This window comes from Diadema antillarum, unplaced genomic scaffold (assembly GCF_040938485.1).
Source record: "Diadema antillarum isolate AM-2024a unplaced genomic scaffold, OU_Dant_1.0 scf00000078, whole genome shotgun sequence".
NCBI classification, from domain to species: domain Eukaryota; kingdom Metazoa; phylum Echinodermata; class Echinoidea; order Diadematoida; family Diadematidae; genus Diadema; species Diadema antillarum.
The window spans coordinates 1345015-1356720 of NW_027270967.1; the positions used below are offsets into that span (position 1 = coordinate 1345015).

The window sequence follows — 11706 nt, forward strand, 5'->3', positions numbered from 1 at the left end:
TAAGAAATATCCATTTACAAATCACAATTCAAGTTAAACGCTGGCACTGCCTTGGTCTTGATGTATATACCATATCAACATAGTTAAGTTTCAGCTAATTATGAGAGTTCCTTTACCACGTTTTAAAGATTTAGCCACCATCCAAGTCGTTTTATGCTGTATCTTTTGTTTTTATAAAAACTTGAAAACTTTATAGATATTTATTGCAAGTTTTTCTTTACGGTAAATCTTTATAGCAAAATGTTTTGTCTCATTTGGATCCTCTGCTGTTCACATAACTGTATCACTATTTTGTATTGTTTCTGTTGAAAATTTTCGTAAGTTTCTTTATTTTTCAATAATGATATTTAGTTAGGAAATTACAGTTCCTGTATATCCTGAATATCTGCAAATATTGCAAATATGTATGTGATTTTTAGCAGAGCTAGCATCAAGTCAGTTTCATCTAATATTTCTCCAATGTATGCAGTGAAAAACAGACGTGCAAATTGATTGCAAGATGTGAAATAAATGGCATGATGAATAATGACCACGAATGTCAACCTTAGGATATTCAGTTCATTTTACTTCAGTGGATTTATACCGTATAGTAAATTCTGATTCAAAAAAGCATCAAAGGAATATGAATATTAAATACGAATGTTAATACATGTACAGATACATAATACATGATTGTGTGACTCTATTCATTAACTTTAATAGACACACCCGACAAGCATGTGAGTGTGTGTTAGTGTGTGTCACTTTGTGTGTATCTACGTGTGTATGTATCTTTGTGTTAGTGTGAATTTTGCGGCATTGAACGAAATTTGAATAGAGAACTAAAAAAAAAAAATCTATCTGATGTCATACTCATAACTATTTTATCTATTAATTCCGTTCTATGTTCACAGGGTAGCCATTTCGGTTAAAATAAAAACAAACTGATTTACAAAGCATCCTGCATAAAAACATACAAAATATAGACAAAATGCACACAAGTTATACATACAAAAATACAGTCATAATAACATGTCTAGCAAAAGTCATGTGTCTAGCTGGCTGCGGTAGTCGTGCTTGTCCCACCTTCCCGCACAATCATTGATGACTTGCAAGTACCCGTCGTCTTGGAGGGACTGCCACACATCGAACTCCTTGTTGAAAGAGTGAGGACTCGTCGAGTAGTTCTTGGGTGTGTCGTCGTAATAGTGATAGCGAAGGGTTCGGTTTGTGGGGTCGACGTAGCGAGGATAGAATCCGAACAACGTGATTCGTCGGCAAAACGTGTTAGCTGCGACATACAGCGCTGCACCTGTCGTTGCATGTTTGATTTTCATCCACCTGACAGAGAATAATCAAAGCAATAGATAGAAACCAAAACGGTGTGGGTGAATGAAAAAATTCCAGGGGAGGGGCAAATTATCGTTAAAAAAAAGAATCAAGCACGAATGATAACAAGAGATGTGTAAATTTTGGACCAAAGAATTCGTTTTGACTATTACGATTTCAACACATTGTTACGTCATAGGTCTCCAAAATAGGTGGAACAAGTGATGAGCAGTTTGTAAGTCACTATTGGTTCGGGCATCCAAGGAAAATTCAATTCTTGGGTAAATGGACAGACAATGATCCCAAGTTGAAGTTTATTGTACCCTTAATCCAAGGTAGAGCAGTGTATCTAATGACCGTGACGAACTGAACACCATATAGGTGTTTCAGCAAACACTTTTGTTTTTATACTTTTGTTCGAGGCATTGACTGTATCAGAAACATGGACAAAAGTATTAGACAATGGTGGAAACGTCGATTGCATATATTTAGATTATAGTAAGGCGTTTGACAGTGTACCTCATGACGAACGACTGCTTAGGAAAGTAGAAACGTATGGGATCACTGGGAATCTTTTGAAGTGGATTAAGTCTTTTTTAAAGGACAAGTTCACCTTCATAAACATAAGGATTGAGAGAATGCAGCAATATTAGTAGAACACATCAGTGAAAGTTTGAGGAAAATTGGACAATCGATGCAAAAGTTATGAATTTTTAAAATTTTTGTGTTGGAACCGCTGAATGAGGAGACTACTACAGCTTGTGAGTCATATGCGTACAACAGTATAAAGAAAATGTAAAGAAAATTCAACATATTTTCACTTTTTTCGCATAATAAAAGAGCACTTGACTTGCCTCTTTCTAAAGGCAGGGGGAATAATATTACCCATAACATTTGTCGGTAACGAGTCGGGGGAATGTGTACTTTTTTTCAAAAGATGAAATTTTGTGAAATTCTCTTTATATTTTCCTTACATTGTTGTACGCATGTGACATCTAAGTTATTCACACACTGCAGTAGTCTTCTCATCCAGCGGTTACTGCACAAAAACTTCAAAAATTCATAACTTTTGAACGGATTGTCCGATTTTCGTCAAACTTTCAATGATGTGTTCTACTAATATTGCTACATTCTCTCAATCCTTATGTTAATGAAGGTGAACTTGTCCTTTAAGTGAAAGATCACAACGAGTGGTGGTCAATGGTGTTTCATCTTCACAAACTGCAGTATCTACTGGAGTCCCACAAGGTAGTGTTTTGGGGCCGATTTTGTTTCTGTTGTATGTAAACGACCTTCCTGATGTGTTGTTAAGTGGCAGATGTGAAGTTAAGCTCTTTGCTGATGACACCAAGTTGTATTCACAGATATATGATAATGATGATGTATTGAATCTGCAAGCTGAACTAATTAGAGTGATGGAATGGTCAAAAAAGTGGCAGCTTCCTTTACAGGAAAAGTGTAAAATTATCCATTATGGAAGGAATAACCCATGTGTCAATTATACAATGGATGAAACAAACCCGCCCATTCCAGTAGCTACATATGTAAAAGATCTTGGAGTAAATTATGACAAGAAGTTAGATTTTACTCATCATGTGGACACAATTTGTACTGCAGTGAATCGTAGGATTGGAATTATCAATCGTACATTTTCTACTTTCAATGAGAAAGGATTTATTCAACTGTACAAGTCTATTGTTAGACCGACATTAGAATATTGTTCATCAGTGTGGCATCCTCATTGGAAGAAGAATGTTGTAAAAGTAGAGAATGTACAGCGTCGAGCTACCAGAATGATACGTTCACTCAGACCTTTGAGTTATGAAGCAAGACTTAAACAATTGAAATTGTCTTCATTAGCATATAGACGGCATAGAGCCGATATGATACAGATCTTTAAGACTGTGAATGGGATTGATGATATGAAGTCCTCAGATTTTTTTAAGTTCTCAGTTGGAGGAAGGACGCGTGGTCATAAGTTTAGGATGCTGAAGAAACATGTAAAGTCCAAAATGAGACAGTGCTCTTTTTCTCAAAGAGTTATTAGTGAGTGGAATAAGTTGCCATCATTTGTAGTCGACAGTCCATCCGTGAATAGTTTCAAGTCTAACTGAGAGAGGTTCTGGAGTCAAGACAAGAACAAATACAACCCCGATGGGATATTTTTTTGTCCATGTTATACTGCACAGCGCCTAACTAAAAGTTATTAATGTCATGTAATGACGACACCGAGGGGCAAATAAGTTAAGTATAACTTTACGCACACATCCAAGGTATGTTATGTCTTGACGACCAATTTGATGTTAATCTGAGAGGAGGCATTGAATGTCCAAATAAACAAACAACAAAAGAGAAATATATACCGGGTGTCCCCCCCCCCCCAAAAAAAAAAAAAAAAAAAAGCGGAACGGTGGATTTTCAGTACCTTGCGTTCTAAAAGTGATATATTTTTTGACATCATTAGAAAGAGCATCTTCCGCAGAAGACCATGATACCAAAATCATTAAATTTGTTTCAGTGCTTTTTATTCTACGCCAATTTCTGTAAATGCAGTCATTTTCAATTTTTTGCGACTTATGAGATAATAATTTGTACACGCGTTCCATACGGTGAATTGTGTAAGCTCGTTGATCCCTGTCAACAAAAGATACAGCTTTCATATTGGGAGCGCGCACACACACACAGACACACACTGATTTTTCCTGGCCCGTGCCCAATGTGAAAACTGTATCTTTTGTTGACATGGATCACCGAGCTTACACAATATTCACCGTATGGATCGCGTGTCGCACTCCAATTATTATCTCATAAGTCACAAAAATTCGACGAAATTTGACAATGACTGCATTTTCAGAAATTGGCATTAAATAAAAAATACTGAACCAAATTTGATAATTTTGGTATCATAGTCTTCTGCGGAAGATGCCCTTTCTAATGATGACAAAAGATATGTAACTTTTAGACCGCAGGGTACTGAAAATCTACCGTTCCGCTTTTTTGGGACACCCGGTATAAAGTATCACGGGTAACTAGAAATAATCATACGTACTTTCCTGCTGTACCAACTGGACTAACGGGACTGAAGGCCAATGACGTTTTCAGGCCATGATACTTCTTGTAGAACTCCAATCCTTTCCTGATGTATTTAATCAGGATAAAACCTTTGACGCACCAAATCACACTGTTATTCAAACGCCGCATGAGTTTCAACAAACTTCGACAATCGTCTGGCAAATTGTCGACCGACGTATTAGTGTATTCAACCTTAGCACACGCCGCCATTGCTCTACTCTGTTCGCCGTTAATTAATAGATTAAACGAGATTTAAATGAAATTTAACATTGAAGTTTAATCATAATTCTACGAAGTACTAAGCCTAATATGAGGAATCATGTCTGGGTTGTACACCTGTCACCGATCAGAGAACGCCACACATTCAAAGTATTGTGTCCTTATTCAGATGCAAATGAGTACCTGTTCATGTAGTGTGTATAAGTAGCCTGCTCACATCCGTGCACGTCAGTATTTAAAGTCAGACTCATTCAACCACAGTAAGAAGGGGCGGGCAAGAAATTCATTCTCACAATCACAACTCAGTGCAATTCATGAATTACTTAGCACTCATTCACGTCAGGAGACGGGATGAACCGTATTATCGGGTGGGACATGATTCCTCATATTAGGCTTAGTACTTCGTAGAATTATGATTAAACTTCAATGTTAAATTTCATTTAAATCTCGTTTAATCTATTAATTCTACTTCGTACAGCCTAATTTATTCGGAATCATGTCTGGGATTTCAAAGACGACGGTTGAATGAGACTCAGCAAGCAGAGTAATTATTTTGTTCGGGCATGATCAAACTTTATTCATGCAGGGGCTCCATTGCCCGTCTTATGACTCATGAGATTGAGAAAGGCAAAAAATAACATGACTCTTACTCGAGAGAGGAAATATCAAGTGGCTTTTTCTTCAGTTCAATAGGCTTCTGATAAAATCTCGCGAAAGTTCTAGCAGAGCTCCATCCTGCTGTGGAAAGTATTGTGTCTATATCCGTCCCGCCTCTTAGAGCGGCACTCGTAGAGGCGGCGCGAGTACTGTGCCCTTTATATGTAGCTGTGTCGATACCGGCTGACTGGAGGACGCCTTTAAGCCATCGGCTAATCGTTTGGGGGGAAACGTTGCGATGAGGGCGATTGACAGAGAGAATGAGGTACCGATTCCCGCTTCGAAAACTTGCCGTCCTGCGAAGATATTCGCGTAACGTTTTGAGAACGCAGATACGGTCGTCCTCTGGGTATGCTGACAACTGTATCGCCGTAGCGAGTTTCCCGGGCCTGCTAGTTTTAGTGATGTGGTTAACTGAAAAGGTGACTGATGAACTCGAGACCGATGAGTCATGTGGAACTATGTAGGCTATAGTATGTGCCCTCTGACTGGAGACGAGGGCAATGAGCATGACGAGTTTGTGAGACAACTGTTCGAGTGAAATCTTGTCGTTAGGACTGAGCGTGCGAAGGTAATTCAAAACCACGGCGACATCCCAGGTAGAGTTGTATCGAGGTCGCGGTGGTCTGGAGTTGAAGACCCCTCTCATGAATCTCGTTACGAGTGGGTGTGATCCGACTGGATGGCCGTCACACGGGAGCAGAAACGGAGATAATGAGCTGCGTAAACTATTCAGAGTGCTGTATGCTGCGCCAGCGTGAAACTCCTCCGCCAGAAAATTAAGAACGATGCTTACATCCGAGCAAAGTGGATCGCTTTTCCACGTACAACAGAAACGGCGCCATCTCCTGTATGCCGAGTTATAGCACCTCTGAGTTGACTGTCTCCATGACCGCATGATGATCTCGGAAGCTGCATGTGAAAGGCCTCTGATGCGTAGGCGTTCCCGGACACATGACATGCCGCTAACGTCAGGTGATGTGATAGCGGATGTTGGCTGTCGGAGGAAGGGAGAGATAAAATTCGGTTAGCAGGAGGCAGAATCACTGGGTGGTCTACTAGCATGCTCATTAGCTTGGGATACCAACTTTGTGTCTTCCACAAAGGAAAAACTATGATAGCCTGAGCCTGATCATTAGACAATTTCCGTAGAATTTTACTCATTAGGCAGAAGGGAGGAAAGATGTAGCTGCGAAAGCGCCCCCAATCGAGGCAGAATGCGTCGGTTGCCATGGCTTCGGGATCAGGACGCCAAGAAACAAAGGGAGTCATGCGAAAGTTCAGGCGCGATGCAAATAAATCTACCTCTGGTGTGAAAAATAGTTCAGAGAGTGAGTTGAAAATATGCGCTGCGAGCATCCATTCAGTATTCAAATTAAATGTGCGCGAGTAGCCGTCTGCTATTGAGTTCTCAACGCCGGGAATGTGTACGGCGGCCAGCCAGATGTTTCTGTCTAGACACCAGAGCCAGATTGTGCGCGAGATATTATGTAACTCGGGGGAATGGCAAGTCCCGAAGTGATTAATGCACGACACTACTGAGACATTGTCCGATTTAACACGAATGTTAATGCCAGATTCGTTTGAACATAGTGATTGGAGGGCAAAAAGAACTGCGAGCAATTCGAGATTGTTAATGTGGAGATTCCTTTCTCCGGAGCTCCATTGTCCGTGCGTGCTGCGCTTGTTAGTCGGGCAGTAGACGCCCCAGCCTTCGAGAGATGAATCTGTCTCGAATTCCAGGTCAATGTTCCGCATGATAGGCGAAAATGAGTTACTTGAATTTGATGCCCACCACTGGAGGGCATGACGTGTCTTATCTGACAGGGAAATGATAGCTTCAAAATCCCCTTGATTGCATTGCAAAGCAGTATTTTTCTCAATTTCAAGATCCCTCCGAAAAATAGCCCCATAAGGAACGGCGATTTCCGTTGCAAGGACGAGCCCAATAGCGCGAGATAGCGAGCGTATCTTCGTTGTCCGTTTATTTATCAAAGACATGCATGTTTGGATAATAGTGTCGCTCCTTCTTTCTGGGAGGCTGACTGTCATAGTTACTGAATCTATAATGAAGCCCAGAAACTCAATATTAGTGCGGGGCTCGCACACGGACTTCTCCTTGTTAATGACAAATCCAAGTAACTCAAAAAGTTCGATTCGGTTCTTAACATTCGCCGTACAGTCGTCATAGCTACGAGCGATTAATAGGGCGTCATCGATGTAGTTACATGATACATCTCCTAAATTGCGGAGGGCAGCTATTGGGGGTTTTAGTACTTTTGTGAACACCCGGGGGGCACTGCTCAGTCCAAAAGGCAGAACGCGAAACTGAAACAGTTTGCCCTTCCAATGAAAGCGAAGAAATTTTCTGTGTTCTGGTGCTATCGGTATGCTAAAATACGCGTCTTTCAAATCGATAGAAGCGAAAAAACAATTTGGTTCTACAAGGAGGAGTGCCGATTCAAATGTCTCCATTTTGAAATGATGATATGAAACAAACTTGTTCAGGCCTTTCAGATTAATGACAGGCCTAAAAGATCCATCTTTTTTAGGCGTTATGAAAATATTAGATACGAACTCCCCGTCTTGGTGGAGGCATGGCTCAATAGCGTTCTTATTGAGAAGTTTCGTAATTTCATGGTCGATAATGGTAGTTTCACGAGGTGAAAAACTTATTTCGTTTGGAACGAAGTTTTGAAAAGGCAATTGGTCAAATTCAATATGGTGGTGTTGTATAGCGTCTAAGACCCACTGGTCAGACGTAATCAGCTTCCAACTATCCACAGATTGAGCCAGCCTACCTCCCACGACCGGGGGAGGCGAAGTTTTTGAAGGCAATTTACTCACTTCGTCCTGTGGACGAGTTACTTGACCGGCCTCGGGTTGTCTCTGCCTGGACGGCCGCGATATGTCGGCGCCCGTCGGCCGCTGAAGTTTGGGTGCTGCCTGAGTGGAAACCTCGGAGAGGAGGGAACGTCGCTCCTCCGTTGCGGGTACGGATCGTATCGTCCGGCGTGCCCGGGGTGTCTCCTCGGGTAGGCGCCCCTATACGCCTGCCTGAAGCTCCTCTTAGGGAGACTGGTGTTGCGAACGCTCAGTCCCAGCTTCTCGGTGTCACGAAGTTCTTTACACTTTTGTGGGAGGTCGTCCCCGAACAGAAACGTGGATGGTTTCTGCGCCATCTCTTCGGAACACAGCGGGCGGAACGCCGGGCTTAATTCGGGTCGGATGAAATCCCTGCGTTTCGCATTCAGCTCGACGTTTGCTGCTCCGATTAGGGCGATACCATCGAGAATGAGTTTGGACGCCCGGGAGGAAAGGGGCGTATTTTGCGATAGCAGCTCGTCCGCTGCTCTCGCAAGGGGCGTCGTTGCCGTCAAAAAAAGGGACTGCACCTTTTGTAGTTTCGAATCTGTCACTCGTGTTTCGGTTTTTAGTACGTGCCATACTTCTGGGTTAACCCTGCAAGTGGAAACGGCATCGCAGTTGGCAGGCCTTGGATATGACTCCTGCTTAGATTTCAGAGTGGATTCTTTCAGTTTCACCCGAATGAGTTTGTTCACAATATTAGCGAGCATGTCGCTCACTGCTGCTCCAACGGGTTCGCTCTGGTGATCCACCATATCAGAGAACTCGCCGAGAACCCCGCTGTCCTGCTGAACCAGATCTTCAATTTCCATGTCGATGTCGTCGTCACGGGGTGGTTGCTCTTGCGGTGCTGGAGGGGCTTGGGTGTCCAGCAAGGACATGACCGTGGACTGCAGTGTGGAAACGGCAGTTGCGAGTTCTGAGAAGCGAGACGCGGAGCAGGCCTCATTGGGGGGTGCGCCCAACGCCGCCGGTGCAGTCATCTGGGCGGGGATCGCGCCCGCCAGAGAGCCAGCAGGGATCACGCCTGCTGAAATGGTTGGGGCAGGGATAGCGCCTGCCGCTGTAGTTACAGCAGATGCTTCGGGGGGATGCGCCCCTGCCTGTGGGCGCGTCTTCTTGCTCCGGCCCTTGGGACCTCTCAGCTTGCCTCCTGGGTTCTCGTTCGCCAGCTGCATGTCGCCCGGTATTGGGGAGCACGGTTCGTTGAGCAGCCGCTCAATATCGCCTTGCAGGTCTTCCATCTCAAAGTTCTTCTGGTCGGCCACAAAATGTACACTGACGTGTACGGATGTGAGCAGGCTACTTATACACACTACATGAACAGGTACTCATTTGCATCTGAATAAGGACACAATACTTTGAATGTGTGGCGTTCTCTGATCGGTGACAGGTGTACAACCCAGACATGATTCCGAATAAATTAGGCTGTACGAAGTAGAATCGTTGTTATATTAGTCTTCGATCCAACATCTCGAGCATACTCCCCACCGGCGGGCGCGAAGTTCATTCGCAGAACTAGATTCGCCTCGTCGATGACGTCACCACAATTGCTATCCAATAGAACGCCGCTATTTCCCACGATTGCGCAGGAATCTATTAGTGGGAGAGACCTGGCCTGGTTGTACCGCTTCAAGCGAGTAAGAGACGAAGTTATTTTCATTTCATCCGGCTGTATTCCAGGTAAAAATATCTGGATAGTCTTGTCACGGGTCATATTCGTCATTAACTTTTCCCTTTAAAAGAACAAGAAAAAAAATGAAATGTACAGGCCTTACGTTTTCGTAGAGTGCAAGCCATTCAGTAATTATGATAGACGCAATCAATCAATATTCATTGTATGTTGACAGTCTTTCCTTTCCTTGCATGCTGCGCGTTAATGTGTGCTTTATACACTAGTTTTTGATTCATAGTTTATGATTTATTTACTTGGACAACATAAAGATCATGACGTAGGATCATCACAAGCAAGAAATTAGTTTTACCTGGCCACAACATACTCATTCGGCTTTGCGGGTTCCCTTTTTGCTGCCGTCGTCCGTAATTGCACTGACGCCACAAGGTCACGATCTGGGTCAAAGGATGTTGAAATACACCGAATTCAAAATGAATGTCATAGCATCAAACTCGGAGAATGGTCTATACACGAGATTTTTATTCGGAAGTATTATGGTGCTGCTTAATCTAACTGGATAACATTAAAGTTTCTGTTTATCTTTAGGATCAGTGATTTAAAAAATGTTTAAGATATCACAGTTGATGCATAATCATGTGTAAGTCAGTTGTATCACAAAACATCTCACCGAATAATTTTTTTTTGTTGTTTTATTCAAGTTCCATATTCCACATTCCATATTCAGGTTTCATATTCCATTTTATTTCGGAGTAAAATATTATGTATAACACAACATTCAATTTTAGACATAATTTCACAAAATGTATAAGGACATGTAATAAAATGATGTGTAAATATGAGGAACCTACTAAAAAGCAATGCTTGTAGGATGTAGGTTCCAAAGAAATAATATAAGCGTTTAGTACAACATGCTAATTACGAAAGATGACGAAACACAAGCGAAAATCGGTATGTCCGGATCATGATAAACTCTACTGAATGTACAAAATAGTTTATGATGTTCACTCAGGGATTCAATGCTCCATAAAACTGCTCTATTGGTCCAAAAAAAAAAAACTTTCGCAATAAAGCCTAAAATATAAGGAGATATCTCTGTGTTTTTTCAATAAACTATACACTGTAGACGGTTTAGTCTGGCACATTGTTTTGAAAATTTGTATTATAACTATTGCTCACATTTTGTATATATTTAACAATACTTAACATGCTTCATCTGTAAATGGTGAATTATGCCTTTGATCTTACTTCATATTTTGTTTGCTGAGAACTGGAAACAGCCGTCTGACTCAATTCCGTACGTCTCAAAGGGCGTTGCTCAATTTTTCAAATTCAGTTGATTAAATCATGTAAATACGGACTCTGATATTCAATACAGGTTCAATATTTGGACAACTCTTGTTCACGCTGACACAATACATATCGATACATAGTTACTGTAAACCTGCAAAGCAATGCTCTATAACATATACGGATTTGAAGTTTACAACTTTCATCCATTTTCATTTTCATTTTTCTCGTGGTACAAAATCTGCCTTGATACCCTAATTTCTACGTGCCTGCACTTTAGTCCATGGGCCAATTTTTACCCTTAAAAAAGGGTTATTGGTACCACCTGATGAGGTGGCAAAACCTTCTTGGTGTAATTTTGTTTGTCGGGCATAGATATGCTTATCAAGCTATGATAGCATTTCCAAATGAGTAGCTTAGTCATAATAAATGAATTTTTAACCAATTTAGTCTCGTTTTTATATCCCTATACTTCTGAATCGAAACTAACCGCTATACAAATAGAGCACTGTCTTCTGTATGTCCACAGGTGTTCTGTTGTAAAAGCGGTGCGCTTTCTAGTCTTTATTCAATTATTATTGTTGTGTATTGCAACTACATGATTGTAACAAAATGACATGCATGTTGGCTGTTGTGAGATGTAAAAAATGATTATTGTT

At 41.5% G+C, this 11706-nt stretch overlaps 1 protein-coding gene across 1 annotated transcript; it reads right to left on the reverse strand.

The window, feature by feature from the left end:
• Window positions 1-1025: 1025 nt before the first annotated feature.
• On the reverse strand, window positions 1026-6334 carry LOC139717639 (uncharacterized). Its single transcript, XM_071629145.1, has 2 exons — window positions 5250-6334; window positions 1026-1320 (listed from the first exon to the last, which is right to left on the reverse strand). The coding sequence occupies exons 1-2, from the start codon at window positions 6215-6217 to the stop codon at window positions 1026-1028; spliced, it is 1263 nt and encodes a 420-aa protein (XP_071485246.1). The 5' UTR covers window positions 6218-6334.
• Between the last annotated feature and the right edge of the window lie 5372 nt (window positions 6335-11706).